Source organism: Vanessa cardui, chromosome 4 (assembly GCF_905220365.1).
Source record: "Vanessa cardui chromosome 4, ilVanCard2.1, whole genome shotgun sequence".
NCBI lineage: Eukaryota > Metazoa > Arthropoda > Insecta > Lepidoptera > Nymphalidae > Vanessa > Vanessa cardui.
In genome coordinates, this window is record NC_061126.1 from 1,402,546 (window position 1) to 1,430,241 (window position 27,696).

The following is a 27,696-nucleotide window of genomic DNA, read 5'->3' on the forward strand; positions in this document are numbered from 1 at the left end:
TTATTTTGTTGAGATACAAAGAAATACGATTAGATTGAAATATTGTCTATGCTTTTAGTCTTAATAGTTATGTAAATAAAAAATATAAATTATAAATTCAAAATTAAGAATGTTATTTTACCAAACCAAGCACTGAATTTCTTGGTTTATTAAAACTTAGTTACTCTTACTCAAATAACATAAGTCAACAATTTTTTTTTGTATTGTGTATATAATATATCAGTTATTAATATTTTTTCAAATATATGTTTTATTAATGGCAATATTACAAATGTTTGTCTATAACTTAACTCAGCAAACGTTTTAAATGACAAGCAGCTTTTTTTCCCATAAAATTGAATATATTACATTCACACGTGACAATGGCGAAATAATCTGTGCCCTACCAGTACATATAAAAGTAAAAAAAAATCTATTAAACATCATTGACTTAATTATGATCAAAGGTACTTTCAGAATATCATCAGACCCATCTGAGTCCGCTGCATCCATATGAGTTATCGTAAGCAGCCATTATTTACTACTGCTACACTAAAATATATGGATAGAGTTAACTCTTTTATAAAACAGGGTTCATTGGTAATTTGTCTGACTTAATTCAATATAAAAATCCATTAGGTAGTCCATTTACCTGCTTACTAAAAATAAAACAAAAATAATATTTTATGCACGGTACCGGCTCTTATAGTTTCATTATACTTTGTGAAAATAAAATAAAATTGTTACTAAAATAATCCACTGGAATACAAAAAGCGGTTCATTAACAATGGTGTCAAAGGATCATTGCTGAATAGTCACAACTTTCCTTGGCCGAGGTTTTAGCGAATACTGTTAAATTCAATTACTTTTCCAATTTGCAGCACGGATGCGGATCTCGCGGATTTTTCACCGATAAATATAGTCGGAATGCTGTTTTATGCAGAACGCGCGAATAATAAAACACATTTGACTATTGAATGTTGAAAATCAAATATGACCTGATTTTAGAACAGCTTAAATTACAAACAAAAGTTAAAATTACATTTTTTCATATAAAGTTTTATTTTACAAAAACTACTACTATTTATTTATATTATACATCCATCAAAAATATTTTGAATTTATGTTTTACAAATTACAATATAAAAAATAAATAAATTCAATAAAAAAAATATTACAACCTCCTTTGAATGCATGAACTTTTTTATTAAAACCAGCGTAGAGGTGGTATATTTTAATATCTGTGGCGGAGATAGCGGTGCCTGGTACGTCAGCGTGTTCCAAATGTGAACCCCAGTCGAGTCGGCTCAGTCTGTCAGTCATGGCAAGCAAAACGGTTAGCGATAAAGCGAAATGGCGTAGAAGGAAAGGTTCTAAAACCGTTTACGAAGACAACGACTGCGCGAGCCTAGCATGGCTCCTCAATTTTAGACTGGACGAGTTCGTCAACGTGAAAGTTCCTGACGATGAGCAGGAAGAGCCGAAAGTCGCAGCTGACAGTCCGCCGGCTGCGAAGAAACCGCCGTATACATATCCAGAATTAATCGAAAGAGCATTGAGAGAAAATGGCGAATTGACGGTATCAGCAATATACCAGTGGATCTCGTGAGTCTGTTTTGAAATTAAAATTATTTTCTTGTAACAGTTCGTGCGCTTGTTCAGCTTTCTGCAATGCAGTAAACGTAAACTAGAGACATACCGTACTCTCTGAGGTAGCTCCGAGTTATATCTGGTTTCATGTTGTTTAAAGTATACAACGGAATAATAAAATCGCTTTCTAGAAGCAAAATGGTTTATACCATTTTGCTTTTTATATTATTTTAGATTTAAATATTATTTATCATTTAATAATAACTAAGAGCAGCCTACTAGAATATTTTTTGAAATTAATTATTTATAAAATAATATTACATATTTACAATTGCTTTTATATTGTTAATTAAAATTATATTTGCCAGCATATTACTTTACAGCTCTGATTTCGCTGTATTGTTCAATGTTAATAGTAATGATAACATAGCTTGATAATATTATGATACGAGTAAGTCTTAATATAATTTAAACAAACTAAAAATGTGAGAACGCATGTAAAGACCACTGTGTATGTCACATAATTTATTATGTATATAAGTATATTCGTTATTATTATTACATATGTAAATAAGTAATAGTAAAACTAAGGGGTGCAGTCGCCAGGGACTTGCGAATACGTTCGGAGCCCGAGATCGTGTTGTGTCGTACTGGTGATGAATGATTCGTTTTTGAAACAAACGAATCTATATGTCGTCGTTACCATCTTGAACGGTGGCCTTAGAATGACAAGTTAACATTTTAAAAGGGTCATGACTTTTTTCTTAATTCAAATTAGGAACAACTCGATTTTAAATATTGTCTGATATATTGAATATTCTGCAACTCTTTATAGGGCCAACTAATGAAACCAAGCTGTAATGTCTCTTATGCGATGAAAATAATTATAGAACCAGTCTTTCAAATCAAATCAAATCAATTTTATTCAAGTAAACTTTACAATGACGCGTTTTTGAATCGTCAATAATTAAATATTACCACCGTTTCGGAAAGCAGCTTCTAGCGAGAAGAAACGGCAAGAAACGCGCATAGTTGCTCTTTTCATATAAACAAATTTATAATGCTGTTATTTACAGTAATTAGTGTCCTATCATGGAACCCGAGCCTAACTCCAGGGCTTTTTTTTCCAAAAAGTACACTTTTAATGAATAATACGATTTATTTAGTAATTTAGCGTTAATAGTCATTTTAAATTTTGAAAATGGTAAATTCATTATATTTCCTGGTATCTTGTTATATATGCGTATACCATTGCCCAAAAACGTTCTCTTTACCGTATGAAAACGGAAACTAGGGGTTACAAGTTTATTCTTTTTCAAGCAAGAAAACAGCTTCTGAGTAAAAAACAACTGTTTCTGAAGTGGTATTCGCACGAAGTCGACAAGTAACACAATTATTAATTACATTAATTAGTACCACCTTGACTTATTGATATACTGACTTGTATATTAAATTTAGTTCACCAAAACATGTACACGTAACAACATACTAGATCTTCCGTACACGATTTCATATTGGCTCTGACTGTGTGCGAATGATTTATTATATCTCGTTTTCATACGTTGCATTGCGTTCACGTTGACACATTTAACACGCCCCGGGGAAATGTACCGACAGAATAACTTATTGGGATAAAAATTAGCCAACTGCATATATATTTTAAGCGTTATACATTTAACGGTTCCCTGTATCCTCTAGAGCTTGTATAAGGTTTTTCTTTTTTCGGGAAAGAAGGAAATTAAGCGTGCTTTATGCGTGAATAATTTATTAGATCTTCGAAGATGCTCTGTAAGAAAGTTTTAAGAATAAGGTTTTATATATTGTTTTGTGATTAGTGATTTGAAAATTAAATTATTGGTTTTATTTTCGATAAACGTTAATTTTTTTCTATGTTAAATATGTATATGATTTTGTTATTTATTTTAGTTTGTAAATATTGGATAGCAATCGGTTGAAAAGACTCGAAAATTCGAAACGATTTTAAAGCTGTATATTTACAAAGGGAGGGATTTAAATAAAATATTTATTTGTATTTTAGTTCTAAAAAGGCAACCTTTTTAGTAATTCTAAAGCGAGAATAAGTATAAAAAATTCTTGAAGTTTATTTCAAATACATTTTCAACGACAGTCAATAAAGCGTTACAAAAAATATAAATTGGATAAGTGAACTACAAGTAATTTTTTTTGAAGAAAGATTTGTTTGTCTTTCAAAGTATTTTTGCGTCATTATCATACATTTTGTTATTTTCTCCTCCAGTAAAGGTCTTGTTGGGTGTAGATATGACTATAGTCCAAGGGGTGATCATCGTAACTGTTTCTATGAAATCTCTAGACTAAACCATTCACCGTTGACCTTTAAAACCTACTTTATAAATTAATGAGTATTATATGATATTTATTGACATAATAAATTAATATAATTTTGATTACTATATTCAAGATGGTCACGAGAATGTTGGTTCTTGTAATACTAGTTTTAAAATTATTAATAATTCGAGATAATTTATAAGCGTAATATTTATAAAGAATAATAATTATTTATTCCCAAATATCTATGGAGTGAATACGCTATTTTACGAATTTAGGGGTAAGGCCTTCAAGCCCGCCTGGTTAGGCACCGCATACAAATATTTTACCGCCAAGCAGAAACACTTATGTTGTTTTTTTCGAAGATTAAGTGAGTCAGTTTACCTACTGGTACAAGGATTATAAAAAACTTGTTTCCTAGGTTCTTAGGGCATTGGGTTGTTGGCATAATTTCTTCTAATTTTAAGCCTCATTGCGGTGTAATACGGTCTAGTTTAATGAAGCAAAAAATGATATTACTTTTAAATTTGTGATGTCATTTGATTTAAAAATCAAGTAAAAAACTAATTAAGTTTTTCCGAGATTGTTAATTACTTTTTAGCCAAATAGTAACTAACCAGAAAACAATGAGACTTCCATTATTCATAAAGATTATACAATCAGGTATAAAGTTTTTTTTTCATAAATGCAATTTGATTACTGAAATATAAAGCCCTACAAACTATGAATATCCAGTAGTTCAAAGTCCTTAATCGATTAAATGTATTAAGGCTTTTATAAACTCGTATGGATAATACCGAGTCATTTCTCACATCACATTATGTTTACACAAAGCTCAGTAATTGTGTTATACAATGTATCTACATTAATGTTGTTTGTTTACAAACCTTTATTCCTTTTATATTTAAAATTGTATACAATGCTTTCTTGGTAACCATTTATTTAACCTAGGTAGAGTTTTTGGACAATAATTGATATATTTATGTTTCATAACTAGCTGGGCCTGCGACCTTGTACGCGTTTGAATTAAACAAAAAATAGTATTGTAGCCTAAGTTACTCCCTATTATATCAGTTATATGCCAGTGAAAGTCCCGTCAAGATCGGTCCAGCCTTTCTTAGCCGGAACAAACAAATGGAAAAACAGGCAGAGAAAAAATTGTAAAAAATGTTATTTTGCTATATGTACCGCGTATGCATATATATGCATTGATTAAAAAAGGGCTATTTTAAAATCACAAACAGACTCTCCAATTTTATTATATGTATAGATTAGTTTACTTACTTGATTGCTTGTGCTTTGTTCGTTTGTGTAGGTATCAACCACACGTCATCATATTTTCACCAGTAATATTTAGAACTGTTGCGGTCCGGTTTGAAGCGTGAGTAAGCCATATAACTACAGGCACTAGGGACATAAAATTACACTTCCAAAACTTAGTTTAACTTTGTAATATAAGGAATAGTTAATACGAGTATTTCTTACGGTGCCAATGTTTAATGCCAATTAGCATTATGTGCACTTGTTTTTTGTTCGCCAAGTAACGTTTAAAAATTCGCTGTTCAGTTTTAATTGAAATTAATTATCTCAAGCTTGTTGTTATTGTTTTACCAAAATTAATAGCATATTATTTCGCTTTGAACATTGTCTTGTAACGTTGTAATTTGAGGTGGTTGTACTAAATATATCAATATCTATCATAATTCTATATGTGAAGATTACGTAAAACTATCTATTTGAATTTAATTCGTTAAAGGTATAGTATGGTACTTTAATTTAAAATGTTACTATAACAAATGGTTTTGTTTTTAATTTCTTAAGTACATTGAAACCACACAATTTACGTATATATAACTTATTTTAAAATGTAGTATTTTATACAGATTGCTATGAAAGGTAAATGAATGAGGCGGTATTTGAAATAGTTAGCTAGCTCAGTGTCGGTTGACAAAGACGCGGGAAATCCTCCCAAACAGTATCATTCAATGCCGGTGAAGTTGATCTCTCAGAACAACTGCATTCAGAACTTATCCCAGAATATATATTCATTAATTTTTTTTATATGAATATTAGAATATGTCTTATATTCATATGAAAAAAATTAGCTGTCGAAAGAACATTATTTTTCAACTATCCTAATAGTTAAAGTTGAAATATTTTATATCTACATGTAAATGCATTAGGGCATTAGAATTTTATTGTTTGAAGTGTTCTTTGGTATGGTTTTGTAAATTTGAAAAATAGCATAACAGCCTATAAATGCCCCACTGCTAAGCGAAAATCACCTCGCCATTTTTGATGGTGAGGTTTGAAAGTTATTCTATCCTGCTCCAATGCAAATTTTATTCAATTTTATCTTAAACTGGTTTCATCATGTCTCCTTTACTGCCAAGCATGTGATGAATTATGAACATAAATAGCACATTAAAAATTAGTGGTACTTGCCTGGGTTTGAACCCTCAACCTTCTCTTTAGATTTAAAAAAAAAGACAAATATAAATAGCCTATCATCGTAAATTGATTTTCGACATTTCACTCATGAGTCATCAAGTTATATCTTCCAGAAGAACACTGTAGTTTATTTTTGAGAGTTAGCCTTATTTATTTGCTTTTCAAATTTAAACGATGCATTATTTGTATCTAATCCCTCTTAAGTTCAAAATGCATTTCCTAAGTAGTATTGTTTCCTATTTCATTTATTTTAATGTATATAGTTTTTATTCTTGATTGTAAAAAATATCAACTTTCATTCTAATAGCTGAGAGGATACCGTTGTCTTTCCATTTAAAGTAATTGCCTATTAACTGTAGGAAAGGATTTTGCGATTCCCAATGAAAAGTATAGTCTTTGAAGTTATTTGTTGCTACTGTTTTCAATTCTGTTGTTTTTATTGCAGCATTATTGTTTTCACTCGACTTGCAGTTTAATTTCAAGTTTATGCGCTTAAATGCTTATAATATAAAACATATATCATTATTTGTCATTGTCATTTTTAGTTATGTTTGAATTTGATATTTGAGATCACGTTGTCTGTTTGTCCATCAAAGCCCTCACACTGTGACATAAAGTTGAAATTAGTACCAAATATTGAGATCAATGGATCACAAGTATTGTGAAAATATCAAATCTCTAAGTCTACATAATCCAAAGATGTCATAAAGATAAAGAACGTTTTTTTTTCAAAACCTATGTATTTCCTGTTGAACTATTGGCATGGTATTTTTTAAGAAGCAATATATTGATGGAACATTATAGGAAAAAAATCAGAAAACCGTAAATCTTTATGTTTTTAATTGTTTATAGGTCAATATGGCCCTTTAATGAATGAATATTTTCGAACATATTACAGATGTCAAATACAGGGAAACAGGAGTTCGTGTTGTCTATTGGCAAAAATCCTGTAAAAGTTGACAGTCTAAAGTATATTTAGTATCAGCATTGATTCCGTGCGAAGCCGGGGAGGGTTGCTAGTAATTTAATATTTTACAATTATGACATACTTGAAAAAACTTTGAGAAAAGATCTTATTATAAATGAATTATTAAAAATAGTAAATTATAACTATAAATTATCACTATATAAAGCAATAAGTTTGTTTGCCATTTGAAATCTAAATGTTACGGAAAGTTACATTTATTGAAGATTAGAAATATTTGTTCACATCTCGAACGAACCATAAACCTGTCCCATCGTTTCCCATGAACGCTCCCCATCAAAGTTAACCGTAATAACGCGATTACAAGCCCCTCATAACAATTACAATTGTAATCAAAGCGATAATAGAAATAACCTTATCGTATCGTCGTCGTTACAGGATTTAGTTGCTTATCGATGTGTAACGCGAAATGTTTAATATAGATATGTTGAACAGTCGAGTGTTAAAATTGATTATCACTGGTCGACTACTATTCAACCGATGCTACACTTATCACAGTAAATCTGTTGCTAGTAATATATTGGTTTTTGCATTTTTTTATTTATAATATAATTCTCCTATTCAAATGTGTTATCATAAGAATCACATGAATTCGTTTTTTAAAGGTTTAATGTTTATTTGATACCTAATTATTATTATTAACAATATCAAAATTATTGAATGTTTGTTAAAGTACATAATCGTCATTAGTAATTTACGATTATAATATTCTCTTTTGCATTTTAATGCAATAATATTAATAACGTATACTCTAGTATTTTTATTTTTAAGATTTTAAGATATTTACCGTTATCTGTTTTTGAAGATTGAAAAATGAGTTTTGTTTCTGAATGAAATGTACGCTACAAACATATTTAAAAACTAAAAATAAATTCTGAGTCGATTAAATTTTACGAAGGTTTTAATTATAAACCTAAATTTGAGGTTTATTTATAACCTGTATCGGTGAATAAAAATTAAATAGAATAAGTCGAGACAGGTGCATAACACCCCCGCGTGACGCCGGATGTAATGTTAATAAAGTTTCACGGTGATCAAGGTATGATCGACCCCTCGCCGTTTGATCGGGCATCGCCGACCCGACCACCGTTTCGGTCGACTGCCGTGCCAGGCGGCGACAGCTCGCTGATAGCTTGACATACAAACACGGAAACTGTTTGATGATATGGGGTGACGTGATTTTAGAGTTATGGGATCAGATATGTTGTTTATATACAGCGATACTTTGTTTGTTTCAATTTTTCAGATTGAAATGCAGTTCTAACGTAGCCTTAAATAATAAACGCAGTTTTATATTCGTTATTAGAATAAAAAAACGTTTTGTATTATCGAAATTGCGTCTGGATAGGTCTTTTTCCATTGAATGTTATACTGTAAAATTATTGAAAAATGATTGTGAGAGCCTCCTTATATGAAATATATTTTGATTTAATTTCGACAAACAATGTTGGCTTAAATTTAACCTTACTACGTAGTCGAATTCGATGTCCCACAGAAACTATATGATTTTTCAATGTAACTTTATTAATTATGATTAATATGATATTTCGTCGAGGAATTTCCGAAAAGGAATATCATATGCATTTTAATAAATATCTGCATTACATCAGTACTTTTCCTTTATGATATTGAAGATTATTATTTGTAGTCTGAAATAAAGTCAAGAATAATTGATTAATTCATACATTTCAGTGACCGATTCCCTTACTACAAAGCGAATGATGAACGCTGGAAAAACTCTGTTCGGCACAACTTGTCGATCAATCCTCATTTTCGGAAAGGAGCTCGGGCCTCTCAAGGCGCTGGTCACCTTTGGTCGCTGGCGGCCAACGCCATCGACCTGTTACCATTGAGGAATCAGTTTGTAGAGACTGAGAAGACTGAGGAACTCGAGGAGGCACAGATTATTGAATGCCCAAAAGTAAGTACAATTTTTACATAGAAGTACTTCATTAAGGGTCATTTAAATACAGAATAAAATAATAATATATGATGTCTTGAGTTAGTTGGTACTATAGTAAAAACTATAACAAACTAGTCTCGCAAAACTTCTACTAATAATATTTACTCTGTGGTCCAATTAGGATTTTGGAACTGGGTCAATTTGGAAACTTAGTTTGGTTTCGAAATTGTATACGATGTTTGCTTTCAAGTTTTTGATAAAAATATCTATGTATTCTTTATTCAAGGCTGCGAGTGCTTTTTCAGTTATGAAACATGATCAAATTAAATGTTAGTGTATAGATATATCTAAGCTATTTTTTTATGGTATAGTTTGGCGGACGAGCATATGGGCCACCTGATGGTAAGTGGTCACCATCGCCCATAGACAATGACGCTGTAAGAAATATTAACTATTCCTTACATCGTCAATGTGTCACCAACCTTGGGAACTAAGATGTCATGTCCCTTGTGCCTGTAGTTACACTGGCTCACTCACCCTTCAGACCGGAACACAACAATACTAAGTACTGTTATTTGGCAGTAGAATAACTAATGAGAGGGTGGTAACTACCCAGACGGGCTTGCGTAAAGCCCTACCACCAAGAAATAATAATTGTATAATGTTATCATTTGTTTTCCAGGTCATAGTTCTAGACGAAGCTGCAATAGCTGCCGCTAGTATCATTCCAGATCAAGATTTATTCACAGGTAACACAAGTAAGTAAATTAAATATGCATGGTTTGAAAATGGAATTCTTGTTTCTTTTGGGAATCTTGTTTTTTTTTGGTAGTAGAAAATGGTTCTGAAAATAAATGAGGAGCATAACTTGAATTTACTTTGGTATCATATTAACTTATTAATTAAAATCACTGGTGTTTGGCAAATAATTGGGGAATGTAAGTTATTCAAGCCAAGACCCCACGCGTTAGACCCTACTATTAATAAATATCTGGACATTCATTTGTGTTAGCTATGCAATACATGTGATAAAGCAAATCTGATCTATCCTTAAATTTACCTGAGGGGTGGAGTGAATACCTATCATTTTTGGGCAACGTGTGGAATGTCTAATATAATTACTTCAGATTTTCACTATTAATACTCTCTCGGTTGGTATTTTATTCGCAATTTTCTTAAAATAATCTACTCAATAGTTAACATAAGTTTATATAATTTCAAACTTATCTATATCATAAACCAAGTATCTGTTATTTTACCAAACACTATCAAAGAGTCTTCACCAAGGAGTAGGTGAAAATCAGGTTTGATTTAAGACACCCATTAAGAGTTAATGGGCCAAAAGTAACCCTGTAATATGAAAAGTTTGAGTGAAATGTATTATTGCAAAAGAAATTTCTTCTTAGGCAATATAAATATATTTCTTGCAATTATTTTATAGTTCAATGTAGCTTATAGTACAATTCATTCATTAAATATGGTAGCGCCTAATATTTTAATGTCAAAGGCGAGTGAACATAGATATTGACAGGCTTAAAGGCTTACAACATCTGAAGAAATCATTGGTACCGAAGTGATGCTATACTCGTATAGATATTTTTGTGTGTGTGCTAGGCTGGTATATATGGGCAATAGTACTACTTACTATGATATAGTAGTAGTAAATATAACCTGTAAATATCCCACTGCTGGGCTACGTATAATGTTATGGAGATTATCCAATGATGCTCCAATGTGGTTTGGTGTACTTGTCACTGAATATTATCACTCCTTTTTAATAATTTGCTATCTCTCGTTGATTTTAGATTGTTTTTTTTCTGATCGTATCTTGATTCATGGTTGATAATGTTTTTCAAAGGCGATCTTCTTCTTTAATCTTGTTAGAGCCTGAGTCTGAACACTAAACTTAAAGCTTGCAAATATTTTGAATGTTGATGTACTCATATTGATAAAAAAATCGGATTCGTGATGTTGCTAGTGTTGGTCTGATCTTAAGTGAACACAAAACACCTTTCTTTATCCAAGATAATATTGATGACAAATCAATATTTCTTACGCTCAATTTAATTGTTTACCTTAATACATTAGAAAGAATTGGGATTAGCAAAATAAAAATATACGAAAGCTAAATATGACCAATGATCCAATTTGGAAATTTTCGATGGACTCAAACGGGTCGTTGCAATTTGTTGGGCAAATACAATGCGTTGTAATAGAATGTGTTGTGATTCTTTGTATATCCATGATACTTACCTAACTATTGACAAATCTGACTGTAATCAGTCTTATGATTTGAAATTGGGTAAAGTCTTATGGCTTAAGCAATGTCTAAGTTCAGTTGACTATTTAGTTAATATGAATGCATGTTGTGTGTTTTTTCTTTTATATTGGATGACTCTATGATGTCTACAAATAAATTGGTTTTATTAGAATACGTGTTACTGCAGCGTTCTTTTTCTTTTTAACCAGTTACAGAAGATGGAGGAAGGAACCACATTAGTTCTTTAACGTCGTATAACATCATCGGCAGTGGTAAGATCAGTTGTGAAATCATCTACCCCTAACAAAAATATTTCTTATACTAGCACATTTATAAATTTTGCCATCTGTGTGGAGAAATTCTCACATTTTATATCTAAAATCCCTATCCTACTCCTTCGTCTCAATGTCATCCTATTTATACTTGATTTTGATTAGGTCAGTATTTTGCCTATAATCGTCTTCTGAATCCGTTGTCTGAAAACCCGGTCTGGGGACAAGGCAAATTAATAATATTTTCATAAGTAATGAAAGTTATGACAGTGTAGCATCCTATATTAGTAGAATTAAAAAAATACGAATGTATATCCAATTGTCCTCGGAATGGAATATTTTCCAGTTCTCAGAATGGATTTAATTTCATCAGAGATTGTGTGCCTGGGCAAGGTCTACTACCTATTGGGGAAATCTTAGGAATTATATCACATCAATCGATTCGATAGGAACTTATAAAGAAAATGTCATTTATCTTTTACGAGGTTTTGGACAATTCAGATCAGCTTAATGTAAATATGTCCTCACAATTATATCGATACAGGATTTCAACTTCTCGTGTGAATACTGAATACTAAATATCTTTTTTTCTTCTCTTTGTTTGATATTATATTTAATCGCGTAGCTATTTTTGATACTCTTTTGCTACGTCGCCTTCTGATTCTTTAAATCGTACCAAACGTGAACTTCTATCGCGTATCATATTTTTACTTTTATTGATTTATTTTCTTACATTCTTTACTTCCAAAGCATCGAGATTCTTAGTTTCGCTACGGCACTCAAATTGTAAGATGATATTATTCCTGAAATTTATAATATTATATCGTATGTATTTGTATTTCTATAATATGTGTGTATTTAATTTTCTTCTTGAATATTGTAATTTATATTTTATACGGCTTATTTCCATCTTATACAAAAAATAGTGTGTAAGGATAATACTTTTCATGTTTTTGTATTCGGTACGTATAATAGAGTAAAAGAAAAAACTAATAAAATATTCAGGATTTTTTTAATCGTCTTTAAAAATAGGAATTGGTAAAGATGTTTTTCATTATGTCTGTTATAGTGTTCCTTAATCCGGTGTCAACGGAGCAAGTGGTTCGTGAGTGTGGCCTCATCACCATGTGATTGAATATGGGACAACTTAGTGTAATTATAAAGTATTTAGAAATAAAATTAGCGAAATTCTACATAAATTTTAAGCCCTATTTTCCCTTGTTTATTCATTTAGTGATCTATTAGAAGTGGCTTCGTATTTAAATGCCAAATTAATGGCCAAATGTTTCTTGTGTATGATAATTAGAGCAGGTTCTGTGAGCTAATTTAAATACATTCGATATATGTAAAGGGGATATCAATATCGATGCATAATGTGAAAATCATACATATTTCATATGTTTTCATATATTCTGATCGTGTAGAAATCGCGCACCAGTTTCTTGGAAAACGTTCTTATAATAATACCAAAGCTTTTCCATTAAGTAACATTGACGTAAGAACGCTTTATTCTTTGCCATTGGTAGTAGTGTTGTTGGTATCTGTAATGATTAACTATTATGTTTAATTTCGGATAATTCTGAAAGTCGAGGTCTATAAAAATGTAATTATTATTTTGTTATGAAAAATTTATAAGTGTATAGAATTATTGGTTTGATTTCAATCGATGATGCATGAAGATGGTAATATCCTTGAGATAGGTTAGAAGCTTACGACTATGCATATTCAAGCTATGTGTATTACCTATAAACAATAACAGTACTACAATTAGGTACTATATTTTTCAAATAATATACCTCAAGAACCATTGGTTTTTAAATTACTGTAAAGATTTTTTTTTAACCAAACTTTAACGTATTGTAAATCAAAGGATATAATTATATATAAAACTAGTGAAAAACTAGCTTCGCACAGGTGTAATACTGACTCTAAATATAATAAATAATTTCTTTATTTACGACATTACAATAGAAACTACTAAAATTATCAGTGTTTGTTTACTATATTGTCCATGAATTATATACAAAAACCGCATCAAAATCCGTTGCGTAATTTTATAGATCTAAGCATACACAGGGACAGACAGCGGTAAGCGTTTTATTCCTATGTAATGATTGATATAACTGTTGAAACGTATATAATCCACGCTTTAATTAAGTTGTATTCCCTACACCATGATGACATTTGTCGTTTTGTTTCGAATTCATTTCTCCCGGATTAACTGTTGCCGGCAATCATTCACTACAACGGTTAACTAGCTGTTTAAACACATTAAGTTAAACTTCAGTTAATCACTAAGTTACTTCAAACAAGCTATTCGTCTGAGAAGGCAGTCAAGAAATTACAAAGTTACTAGATTACATTATTATTTATTATGTTTGATTTGTTTTGCTTTGTATTGTTTTGATTTAATTCGAGTATGAAATATATGTATTTTCGGATATACTTAGATTTTAAGTGTTATTAGTATTTTTATTATTATTTTTTATTTCATGTAGACAAATGTTTATATAAATAACACATAGCATTTAAATTGTCAGGGATCCAACACATAAACACTAATACGACAATGATCCGTATGTACAGTCAGAGTAAGAAAACCTTCGTCAGTTTTCAAATTCATTCCTTTATCAAGTCTTAAGCTCTTAGCACCTTTTGAATCTAAACATCGAATCATTGCGACGCAATTGGTCATTCTCAATCGGTAAAGCAGATTATCGCTCATACTGAGTACACGAAAATAGGTCTTAAGGTGACGAAACTTTTCCTACCCCGACTGTACATACATATATGTCATCGTAAAATTGTAAGCGAGATTGTAAACGGTTGAAAGTCTATGAACCGTAACATACTTTACAATTAAACGCATTATTTTTTGCATATTTTTCAATAGATTATAATCTATCAAAATTAATTTAAGTTAAGTTATAGATACTAACCTAATTAAACTTCATAATTACGTACCTACTATGGATATTTTCCGCCTTATTCAGCTAAGCTTATAAAGTTGAATCAGTATAATCTCTCGACAGCTTACAATCTCGCGCAATAGATTATACAAACATTTGTTCTGAGCAGCAATCGAACACGCGACGAATGAAGAGAACACGACCACTATTCCAATCAATTAGTTGTAATTCAAAGCAACTTTAGAAGGCTAACGAACAAAATAAACTTGCTCCTCAACCAGAGCTCTTCTCAAACTCGAAGCTCACCGCAAAACATCGTTCGTGATCGTGAAACAACAGAAGATGACTTGTAACATAGATTTTAATACATAATTATAAAATTTAAAAGCATGAGAATAGTATTGTATATCATTGTCTCATACGAAGTGAGTTGATACAGAATAGCTTCGGTTGTATACATTGTTTATTTATTACCCAATCCTTGTTATTTATATTAAAATAAATTCTCTAGAGTTAGTTAGTAAAAAGGGTTTGTACTGTAGTGATCTCACGATAACTATATAAGTCAAATGTATTTGATAATAAAGATATTTAAAAACGGATGTATTCGTATTTTATTTTCTTGTCAATAGTTATTGTCTCATTAGTAATTGTATGACACACATAAGGCAACAACTTAATTTTCCAAAAGATAAATAATCATATCATATATCTTCCAATATGTATCAATCGTATGTATCAACTAAATCATCAAAAATAATAATTACTAAACAGCTATTTTTTTTACAAGTTTAATATCTATCTAATTAAAAATCATGTCTGGCAAATTTCGTGACACGTTCTCGCGGTTCTGCGCTCAAAAACTGTTAATACTACAAGACCCTTGTTTCATTACTAACTGTAGGATAAAAGTGTTATTAGATAATGTGTTCCAGCCTATAAGAAAAATCTATGTCCTACAAGAAAAACCGGCCAAGAGCGTGTCGGACACGCAAATGAAAGAGTGCCGTAGCCGTAACATGGGTAAGATAAGAGTCGAGATGGCCCAGTGGTTAGGACGCGTGCATCTTAACCGATGATTGCAGGTTCAAACCCAGGCAAGCACCGCTGATTCATGTGCTTAATTTGTCTTTAAAATTCATCTCGTGCTCAGTGGTGAAGGAAAACATCGTAAGGAAACCTGCATGTGACAAATTTCATAACATTACATATATACTATTATTATTTGATTATAAGTTAAATAAAAATGTCCAGCTGGTGCAGGGTCGGGACCTAAAAAAATTTGGGATGTGCGGCCTCATAAGCTGAAGCCATTAGACTGAAGACGCCGTCAAGCTCAACGTTTTTCAAGGGTTTTTTTCTTTTGTAAGAATAGAATATGAGTGATGAATACAGATTCATAACATTTTATCACCTATATTATGCCTTTTTATATTGTTTTTATCAATTGAAATCCTCTAGCCAAAAACGTATTACATATGCGGGGAGTCCAAGCGCAATTCTTCGGATAGCAGTTCGTTTAAAATTTTATAGCACCGAATTTCTCGCTAAATCGTTGTTGAATTTGAATCTAAGCACTAAATACTAAAATTACCTATTCTCTCAGGTGACCTAGATTAGTCTCCAGTCTGACGCGTCGAGGCGTTCGTTCCCACAATAGTAATACGTCAGTGCGACCGCCTACTGTCTTGTGGTTACATGGAATTGTATAGCACTATACACATGTGTCGGCTTCTCAGGGATCCTCTGATATATCTCACGTCCTCTGTGAAAGGTCGGAAGTTGACGTTTCGGTAATGTTGCTTAATCAATGATAATTTCCTTAATGTTTGGACTCTATTGTTCTGACATTTATTAATCTATAATCTGTAGGATTTGATCTTATTATGACTATTAACTCTTTATGAGTCTTTGAGCGTTTGAATATATAGTAGTTGAATTAAAACGAACATCAGTATTTTAACGGTTCAGTTAATTAACCGTACACTTAAAATGTTCAATAATCCCCTCACGTTTTCTGATGTTTAAATAAGTAAGGTCCTACAGACAATTACAACTCAGATACATAATCCTGAACAGCGCCTGGAATACTAAATCCCTGATGTCGAAACAGCCTTCAATGTCATCGGGAACAATTTAAGACTCGTTTCGTAAATTTTAATTGTACTTCGAGTTTAAAGAAAAATCAAGAATAATTTTACAAGGCATACATCATTATTATTATTCTATAATAATATAATAGGTATAGTATTTGTTCCAAGATTAGTAACTAAACAATATCTGTTTTATTATATTAACGAAAAAAATATTTGTAAGAAATATATTGTAAAATTATGCTATAGATTAAAATCAAATGAAATTTATTTATTGTGAAATTAAACCATACCACTGATTTCGAAAATAAAATACCCTGACCTGAGAAGAATCGGCGAACGAAACTCAGCGGGTCCTATTTTGTCAATTTGTTTTTAAAGGTGATTATTGCATTCCCAAGGTGTGTTATCAAATATGAACCCACTAATTGTATTGCGCACAAAAGCGTTCTTTGACATTTATATTTTTAATTTCACAACAGAGGTATTTAAAATGTGTTTGATAAATCATTCAGGACTTTATAATATTACTAAGATTACAAGTTCCACCATCTAAATGAGAATAGATATATCTCGTCGTCCTGAAATGAAGCTCATCCTAACTTTCAAATTAAGGTCATTCCGCGAATCCCTAAAGAATTACAACAAAATTTAAGCCGGGAAGATTACCAAATACCCATGTCTCGACTTGCATCTGTAACGCTGGGTGTGGTTGTAGCTCCATCTATTATCACAAGTTGGGTGAAGTACACTAAATTTACCTCTCAACCCTTGGGCCGAGACCGCCCACCGTCGAGGATTACGGAGGATTCGCTTCAACCTTGTTTATAATGGCCATGGAAATTGATTTAGATGCTCTGAAGACTTAATTTTAAGAACTTTAGTCTGAGATCCTTTGTACTCTCGCTAGATTAGACGCGTATATTATTTTGTAGAGGATTTCGAGTAACCTTTCTCATTTATCGTTTAAGTAGGAGCCGTGCTTTGTTTGTGGTTACGCTTGGATTATAATGAACTAAACAATCTCATAATTAAACAGTTAGCTGTTTAAGTTTATTACGTGGGTGAAACGACTTCATAGTAACGGGATTATTTAGTAGTTATGAGGAAATGATTCGCTGTTTGTCTAACATATTAAGTACAAAAGGTATTAAAGATTCAATGGCAATATATTACATAAGTACAAAGCCATAAAATTATCTCAATTATCGATTTTGTTAAAAAAATTAAGGTATCATATAATACTTTCATTCATTACTGATTCGTTTTTGAATCCAAATTTTATCGTATCGGACAGTGTGAAAACGGTCCACGACATAGATTGTCGACACAAAAGGTACGAAAAAAAAAACAAAATCAATAATTTATTGTAATTTAACAACCCAATAACGAGGTTTTATGTCCATTACACGACTTAAATTTTGAACAAAGCATTTTCTTATTTGCCACTTATTGCTCCAACTTTCCCGAACCAAAGCCGGTATTGTGGTAATAAAAACTTTTTTCATTACAAGAGCTTATTGAAAATAACAATGTCACAGGAGAGCATATTTTGTGGCATTTCTCTTAAGTTGAGCTATTCGAGAAAAATGTTCGTATTTTATTCTTCTCTGATAATGTAGAACAAGCGAACTTATACCAATACTGATACTAGGAACTTTCAATATGTTTGTAGATAATTAATAATTCGATACGTATTCCATATTTATATCTAATACATTTTATATATATTCTACAGACGATTCGTAATAAATAAAAGTCCTAACTTAGAGTATGACTGGCATAAAAGTTAAGTTTTATTTGAAATCTATTATGAAATAAAATGATTTTTATTAGGAAGTAGTTTGCACTAATAAAATATATTTTTTAATATGCATATATCATGAGCATATATATGAAAATGATGTCTGGAAACAGTTGTTTGCCTATTAATTTCATTTTTAGAAGGGTATAAATTGAATACTTCTGTGCATCTCAAATTTATTTTTAGTTATAGTGTCAGTATTTTAATACATACTTATTTTCTCAAATTTCATTAACTTATAAAAACAATTATGTATAAATTGATCTATTCAATATCCAAATCAAGGTATCGCAACATTAAGCTCAAGACTTGTTCCTCTGCGAGTCAATGATTTAGAATCATCCAAAGACGAGGGAAGTTCAGTATCCTTAGTTTCAGGTAGTAAATAACAAAAAATGACCCCAATCAAACCGAGTACTCCAAATACAGCACCCGATGCATTTTCCGGTAAAGAGTTTATAAGAGGTGCAGTTATTTGACCAACTCTTGACAATACTGATAGAAAACCTAGCACCGAATTTCTAACTGACGTAGGAAATAGTTCAACCGTAAAAAGGAAGGCAATGATAAATGACATGAAAAAGAAACAATTACAAATACAACTGATTACAACTCGAATCCAGTTTAAGTGAATGGGAACACAAATATTGAGAAGCATGAAAGTACCGGAAAGAACAATGGTTGTCATCAAAAACGTTCTCCTGTTTAAAAGTTTAAGTAAAAATACTGCAGCTATCGTGCCTGGTAGCAATAAAGCACCAGATATTGCAACATTGATGTGAATGTCTCCACTCATTTTTCCAATATATTGAGACACACCATAATAACCCATACCGCAGAGGAAATATATCACTGACATATAAAATACGTTCATCGTTATTTTTTTGTGTTTGAATATTTGCCAAAACTTAATCTGTCTCCGAGTTTTTGTCGAGTGATGTGCGTGATATTCTTCTATTTGTTCTCTGATATTTTCACTAGATATTCCATTGCTAAAAAAATATTACACGTAATAAAAACTAAATATTACAAACTATATTAAATCAGAAAATATTGCTTTTTTTTACAAAAATATGATTAGTAAAAATCTGTTAGCTCAATATCACACATAGATACATATATTTAAATACTTACAAATTAGCAATTTTTTCCATAACTCTAACAGCTTCATCAATACGACCGCTATCCATCAACCATTTCGGTGATTCCATCGTTAACCATCTCAAGGTCACATAGAGGAAAACAGGAATGGATAATGCCAGTTGATAATCATCGCAGTGACGCAACAAATATGATACTGCAGGTAAAGTCATATGACTGATGTTAATCGGTATGTGGAAGAGTGCGGTAACTATTTCTCTATGTTTCAAGCCACTGTATTCGATACAAAGCACATAGGCTGTAATCAAAGCGCCGCCTGTACCGATACCTTCAATATTTCGCATGAATATGTAAGCAGTAGCCGTAGGCATAGCGCTTACTAAGCAACCAGATACAGCTAAGATAAGACAACTCATTGTAAACATGGAAAGTCGACCATATCTGCAAGAACAAAATTAAAGACATATATTTAAATCTAAAACGTATGGAATATTTGTACTCAGTTGCTGTTTAAATGTCATTTTTGCACAACAGTATATTTAATTAAGCTACTTTAAAGTGCTGCATGAAATTAACGAATAGGCAGACATTATTCAAATAGCGCTTTTAGCAGCTATTTCGTACGTAATAATATAACTAACCTATCTGACAAGAATCCAAAGACCAGAGCACCGACTAACAATCCAACATACATCATGCTTTGCGAAAAGCTAATTAGCCAAATGCTTTCGCAATATAATCCAAATTTAGTTTGCATTGTTTCGGCAAACACGCTTCTGTCCCATACTGGCTGGTCGCATGGACACGAATTCTTTGATAAATTCCTTCCAATGTCATTGCATATATAGTCCATAGGCGGTGACAGGAAGAGCAAATTCAAAACATGCCAGAATATTGGTATTTTACTTGAAAATATTAATAAGAATAGGAAGTAATGATATCTCGATACTTGATTGAATTGTTTTTCAATTGGATTGTGAAGTATTATATTTTTATCTTTTGCCATTTAAACTAATGTGTATTAAACAATGTCAAGCAAAATCGAGCTGGTTACGATAAAAATGACAAGCTGAGTATTACAAAGTAGTATAATTCTGAGTTTTAATAATCACTTTGATCTTGAAACTTTTCTTTGTGAAAATGAATTTTTATTTATGCTATTTTAAAGTTGAAATTCTATTATCATAATTTAATACGATATCTTTAAAACAAAAAACGCCCAGTTCATACAATAACCTCTTAAATAATTTAAAGTTAGTTGCGCTCCGTACAACAAAACTTATATTTACAAACTTTGTTACTTGTTAGATAGCGTTTGATATAATGAACCTTGATTCGTTTATCATTTGGTTACAATCTGATTATCTGACTATAGACCTGTTCAGAAAGATCATTAAACTTTATCACGTCTTTATCATCAAGGATTTCTTTAGTTATCAACAGCCTTTATTTAAATAAAATACGATCTTTATAATGTTTAAAAAGCATACCAAATTTTTCATTTAAATTTTTACCATGAAGGGTAACTCAATTTTTAAGTTTATCCTTTAGACATTTATTACCAAAACGGTCAAATGTTGATCCATAAATTACGATTTGATCGGACTCGATCAATTAATTAAACCTGTCTAATAAACTGAATCAAATCAAGCTAACTAATATCTGAGTGGATGGAGTGACGTTAACGTAAAATTGGGCTTAAAGTAGGCGAAACTATACATGCTTATAAGATTATATTTGTTAACATAAATTGCTACGGTAACTTTCCATATTTAAGCGTTTTATAAAAAACTAATAATATCTTTGAAAATATTAAAGAATTGTACGAAAAACTATCGCTCACATTCCTTTAGTAAAGATGTAATGTGATGTGTTGAATAAATTCTCAATATCGTGAAAAGTTTTAATATCCGAATATTTAAGGCACAGAACATGTCTTCAAACATATTCATTAAGTGCTTGTTTTTATGAATCTCATCAAAGCACTTTATAAAACAAAGAAGTCGAATCAAAGTTACATTTCAAATTTTTACTTAGAACCAAACAAGTTACTTCGAAAACAACTTTGTAATCAATATACATTTTAGAACAATATCATCAAAATATAATACTTAAGGCTATCCGGAAGTTATAATTGAGAAAAGGCTGAAGCCATGATGATAACGAAGAACTTGATTTTGCCATAATCTCTTTTAATATATAAGTGCTTGAAACGTTGAAATCGGTCATATTATTAAGGAATAAAGAAAAACTTTTAACAATGGTTTTAGAAGATTAAATTTTTGATATTACTTGAAACATCCATATAAATATTGTAAATGTAAAAGGAGGCTCGCCTGATGGAAAGTGACTACCACCGCCAATGGACATCTGTAGCACCAGGGGGCTTGCAGGTGCGTTGCCGGCCTTTAAGGAAGAAGTACGCTCTTTTCTTGAATGTTCCCATGTCGTATCGGTTCGGAAAAGCAGCCGGCAGAAATTGGTTCCACAAAGTGCTTTTTATTTGCTTCTGTCTGTTTGTCTCTCTTTCACAACCAAACCTCTGAACCGAATTTGTTGAAATTTAATATGAAGCAAACATGAACTCCAAAAAAGGATAAAGGCTACTTTTTTACCTAACACATAACAACCACCACGCTAAAGCGCCAGGGAAGGTACGGGCGACCACTAGTTTTTACAATATATGTAACCTCTTATATTATAGTGTGAACAGTGTGCGAGTCTTTACGAGAGTGGAGTCAATATATCACTAACGGTGACATTTCACTCGTGTTTTGGGTTATTAATATAATGTTCAGTATTATGTCAGATTAGCAGTACACTTCATGTTATATTACTAGCGTACTATACTGAACTAACAGTTAGTACTAACATTTGGGTAATTTTGATGTTAGATGTCCTCAGTTCTTGGGTAAAGGATTGGGACTTATTAGACCACGCTGTTTCAGTTCGGTTTTATAGAACGTTCGTTACGAGAATACAAAATTTCAAATGCATTTAGATAGTATTTTACATACTATTTAGCCAAGATAATATTAATGATTTTTAAAACATTACTTAGTGTATTTGTAGATATGGCTTTAAATTTTTAATAGGTTTGACTAAAATTATAAAAAAATGGCAAGCTGTATACGGAATACTACTGTGAAGCAATAGCAATATTTTTTTCAGAAAAATACGATATTTTTTTGTTTTCTCGCGAACCGATATGATCTGAAAACATTCAAGAAAAGACCCTTTCTAATCATCAAAAGCAGGTAACACACACACTTGCAAGCCGGAGCTGTGGCGTTGGATTAAGAAATAATAAATTAGATTTACATTTTTAACATAAAGCTAATTTTTGTCCGTATTCTATGTGTTCATGCATCGTCCACAACACGTGTTGGAACTTTGCACATTTGTGTTTGGCATTTACGTAAAAGTTTCGGCCGTGACACTATCAACTTAAAATAATTGGTGCAAAGGAATTATGGGACTATTTTTACAAAGACCAAGCGATACTGTTAAATTATTTATTAAATAGCGGATATAATACATTAATTGAAACCTTGTAAAGAATTACATTAAAGGCAAATATTTTATCAAATCCCGTGTGGAACTAAAACAGTAACCAGAAAAATAAAAAAATAAAATTTAAAATTATATTAAAAAAGAAAGAGAAAGAGAGGGGAGGTTTGGCTGAACATAACGATTTCTCCTATCATGAAGATATCTTTTCCAGGGTATAATTAGGTGGCCCATCTGATGTTAGATAAAGTTACTACCGGATTGGAATGTAAATTCTACCGAGAAGATATCGAAGAAGAAAAAGTCGAAGTAGTTACACTTTTTCAACATTTAAAAATACAAAATTATTTTAGTTAAATAAAAAACAAAACTAAAAAAGAAAAACCCAGTGCACATGATAGACTTGAAACTTTCTAGAAGAGACGCACCATTAAAACTAGTAAACGTACTTTCAATACATTGCACTTCAATTCGACCTTTCAATTCTACTCTGATCGTGTCTAAAGAAGTTTCACTTCGGAAATATAGACCGCGCGTAACTTAGTGCACGTGATAGAGTGAAACTTTGCACCAGATGCGTTTCAATCAAACATTACATAGTTCGACCTTGAAATTCTACTTTTATCACACACTAAGAGTAACACTGAAAAGAGTTTATTTCCACGTAACTACACTTATAAACACAATATGTGTTGGGTTTATTTTTTTGTCATTCAATATTCTAAACGCTATAAAACATCGTCGAATTGAAAATCAATTAGGAGTGGGAAAATTTTCCCATTCCTATTCCTATGTCCAGTTGAGCCTCCTGCTTGTTTGCCACCTATCACATAAAAAAAGAACCTAGGACCTTGAGGTCTACAACTTTACTTTATATCTTGCCACTAGGCCAATAAACTAATAACATTGCGCTTAATATTAACTTTAAAATGTATCGTATCACAGTCCCGTATTCCACAGATAAAATAACAAGTAATATATTATTATATTGCTTCCTTATATGATATCACAAGAGCTCTCAGAACTCCACAGACATAGTGAACCAAAGATATATACGAAGTTTCTCCCATTACGTTGTCATGAATAGATTTGTCTTGTTAAGGGCTCTACATAATAATGTGTTTATTATACGTAAAGAAGTGTAAACTACTGCTTGCGTACAAAATTTTATATTATTAAAAAAATAAGGCGTGTAAGTTTACTATGTAATGCGATAGGTTCAGCTTTTTCGGCTTCAAAATCAATATAAACTTTATTCAAGTAGGCTTTTACAAGCACTTATGAATCGTCATTTTAAATTAAGTAAAGTTACCACTGGTTCGGAAAGTAGATTCCACCGAGAAGAACCGACAAGAAACTCAGTAGTTACTCTTTTTAAACTTTAAAAAAATACAAGGTCATGTTAGTTAGTACAATTATTTAAATTAATATCTTCATTAGAAATAGTTTTTAGTTTCAAGGTAATAATCATATTAACAAAAAATAGACATTTTAAAATAAGATCATGTGTCATCACAACTTGACTGGCGGCTTAGTGCACAACTTTGTTGTAGTTTTAGATCATATAAAAATCCAATCTCATTTTAAAAAGGTAAAAGTTGCATTAGATGGGTAACTTCAAAAATCAAAATGTTTTATTTGTTTGAACAAAATCTCTAGGGGTAGAAATCCTACTCGCGATCAGTGATGATCAATAAGACAGTCAGGATTTGTTATTTTATAAATGTAAATAAATTTAGTTAAAGTAGCCTATATTTTTGGAGTGTATAAAACATTTAGAGCATGATCTAAATATTTTGGTACTTATTAATAATGGTTACAGCCAAGACATTCCGTTTTAAATACTCGAAATATATCGTCTGACCTACATCGCGATTATTACTAAGGAATATTATTAATTGACCGCCGGAATTCCAAGAACGGATGGTCGAGTATTAATTTTAGTCATTTTCTGTTTTGAATAACTTACGGATTACTTCAATACCGATTCTAATGATTTGTCTGAGACGAATTAATTTAAAATAAATAAAATTTATTTAATATATTTTTTGGTGGTAAGATATTGTCGTATCCATGATGGAAATAGACCTCTCTCAAGATGTACCAAAGCTCCTAATCTTCTTCTACCGTGATTAGAGATCGCGTGTTTCTTTTTTTGCAAGAGTGTAATATATTTTCGACTGTTTTTATATATGTATTAATATGTACATTGTGTGGAAGCCGAGATGGTCCATTGGAATAGCGTGGTGGAATATGTTCCGAACCTTCTCCTCAAGGGAGAGGAGGCCTTAGCCCAGCAGTGGGAAATTTACAGGCTGTTATTGTTGTATAACATTTTTCTATACAATTAATAATTCTTTTTTATTTTGCACATTTACAAATATCATTTTCTGCACTTCCAAAAGTTATATTGCAGATTTAAAAAACTAAAGGATAATAACTTGTCACTGTGTTTCATTATTACTCAACGACTATTCATAGAAAAGGAGTCACTAACGCAGTATTATAATCAAACGGTTTGTCTGTAACAAAGAAGCATTATAAACAGAGGGTCAAGACTCGAACAATTAATTATGTAGTGTTGAGCGCACCGCCGTTTCAATAGCGATAATGGCCTGTGTGCGCCCAGCTTTGCAATCGCCGCCCAATAAAATAAAGTGCTGTAAATGTTTTAGGTGTCTTGATGACATCTCGTATCTTATGAAATTAAACAAAGCTTCGTTGTTATGTTTAACAATTGAAAGAGATTTATTCATGTTAATGGACTATCAATAGTACATTAACCGTGTTAGTAAATGTATCAGGAACATATTTTGATATTGAAATACTAGCTAGATCTTTGATCATTTGCTGTTATTAAAATCGTATGTGTTTACCTTTTTTAATCGCTCATACATTTGTTGTACCTACAGATGTATGAAATATATATTATAATAACATATCTGGGGAAGTATCAAACAAAATATATTTGCAAATCGCGTCCCATATTTCATAGTGCTATTTATTGATGATATATATGCCAGACGGTTTAAAAATAGTAAATAACCATATTGTACAAATTAAAACTAAATTAAATGACCATAAAATAAATACGAACTAATACATTTTTTTATATTACATAAGATATGTACATACAATAAATATATAGAAGAAATAAATATATATAAAATCATAAAACCTTTAATGCCAAGCAGCACTGTTACCAGCTACCCAACTTTAAAACTACGAATGCCTTTAATTTAACTGGCTTACTTATCTGATAAATCATAATAATAAAATATAAATTAGTTATTTAGAATAAAAGTTAGAATAAATATAAATACGACTGTAAATAATGCTAATAGGTGTAGAAAACATTTGGCACAAAATAAATATAGAGTACATCACTCATCTACGTAACTGTTACATCGTCAAACAACGGTTTGGAATAACTGAAAAACGTAATGAAATTGGAACCCTGTACATACCGGCTATTTTAAATATATAAAATTCTTACAAGCCAAATTTTTGGGACTAGTAAAATTATAAAATTGAATCTCTGTGATGTTATGTGAAATACGTTCTCCGAAACATAATTCCTTTTGGGTGATAATTCTTCTTGGTAGTATTAATATGATATTTAAGTAAAAATTTAAGCCAAAATGTACTTACCGATGGTTCTTATAAGTATGTTTGAATGGGCATGACAAAGGATTCGATTTATTATAAAGTAACTAACGTATAGATTGCACCGAGAAGAACCCACTAATCTTAAGATCGTTAACTCATTTTATTGAAATTAAACTTAGAGGAAAAATACCTTTAATTATTTATTAATTAAAAGTTATATTAATTTAAAGTAACCAAGTAGCTTTGAAAAGTCGATCTACCCAATACAAAAGACAAATAACTTGGTCATGAATTAGAAAAGTATATCTGAGCCTTTTAACTATTATCAAAACTCTGTTTGTTGTAATCATTGGAAACTGTTGGGTATTCCGCGAAACTTTGCGTTTATTCAAAAGATTTTTAGGAATTTCGAACCCTATGACAACTCTTTTTTCTCTTATATAGCTATAGTACGGATCACTAGGCGGCTAGTATTTGTTTTCAATTTCGTTCAGGAATACTTTTTTTTATTTTTCTGCACTTCTTTGGCTAGGTCTCATCAAATAAGACTATAACCAATTTTCTATGTGCAGCTATCGTCTCATAATCACAGGAACAGAAATCAGCTTACTTTATTACTATACACATATACATATACATATATATAAGACAGCCCGCCAAACTTGATAGTAGGGCCTTCATATCATTGAGACAGTAGTCAGCTAACATTACTTTATTAATATATATGTATATAAGATATACCTGTCTAACTTAATGGCAGGGCTCTGTACAATACCGTCTGCGTACATACAATACATATATGATATATTGAATCAAACAGCAACACCTAATATTCTTGGTTCTGCTTTAAAGAATGAGAATCAGTTCAAATACATACAAGGATATAACATATTGGTTCCCAAGGTTGGTGGCACATTGGTGAT

The 27,696-nt window shown here is 31.2% G+C and overlaps 2 protein-coding genes across 2 annotated transcripts; one reads left to right on the forward strand and one right to left on the reverse strand.

Annotated features, from left to right (window-relative positions):
- The first annotated feature begins 1,290 nt into the window (after positions 1–1,290).
- LOC124544331 (hepatocyte nuclear factor 3-beta-like) lies at positions 1,291–15,246 on the forward strand. Its single transcript, XM_047122832.1, has 4 exons — positions 1,291–1,584; positions 9,005–9,233; positions 9,898–9,973; positions 12,817–15,246. The coding sequence occupies exons 1-4, from the start codon at positions 1,301–1,303 to the stop codon at positions 12,876–12,878; spliced, it is 651 nt and encodes a 216-aa protein (XP_046978788.1). The 5' UTR covers positions 1,291–1,300; the 3' UTR covers positions 12,879–15,246.
- Positions 15,247–18,833: 3,587 nt separating this feature from the next.
- On the reverse strand, positions 18,834–20,660 carry LOC124544208 (organic cation transporter protein-like). Its single transcript, XM_047122671.1, has 3 exons — positions 20,296–20,660; positions 19,688–20,095; positions 18,834–19,545 (listed from the first exon to the last, which is right to left on the reverse strand). Exons 1-3 carry the CDS (start codon positions 20,658–20,660, stop codon positions 18,834–18,836), a joined length of 1,485 nt encoding a protein of 494 aa, XP_046978627.1.
- Positions 20,661–27,696: the final 7,036 nt, after the last annotated feature.

Coding starts and splice junctions, on each gene's coding strand:
- LOC124544331 (XM_047122832.1), top strand. CDS start 1,301: ATGGCAAGCAAAACGGTTAGCGATAAAGCGAAATGGCGTAGAAGGAAA. Junction 1,585..9,004: donor GCAATATACCAGTGGATCTC/GTGAGTCTGTTT, acceptor CATACATTTCAG/TGACCGATTCCCTTACTACA. Junction 9,234..9,897: donor AGATTATTGAATGCCCAAAA/GTAAGTACAATT, acceptor TTTGTTTTCCAG/GTCATAGTTCTAGACGAAGC.
- LOC124544208 (XM_047122671.1), bottom strand. CDS start 20,660: ATGGCAAAAGATAAAAATATAATACTTCACAATCCAATTGAAAAACAA. Junction 20,096..20,295: donor TTTGGATTCTTGTCAGATAG/GTTAGTTATATT, acceptor TTGTTCTTGCAG/ATATGGTCGACTTTCCATGT. Junction 19,546..19,687: donor ATGGAAAAAATTGCTAATTT/GTAAGTATTTAA, acceptor ATATTTTTTTAG/CAATGGAATATCTAGTGAAA.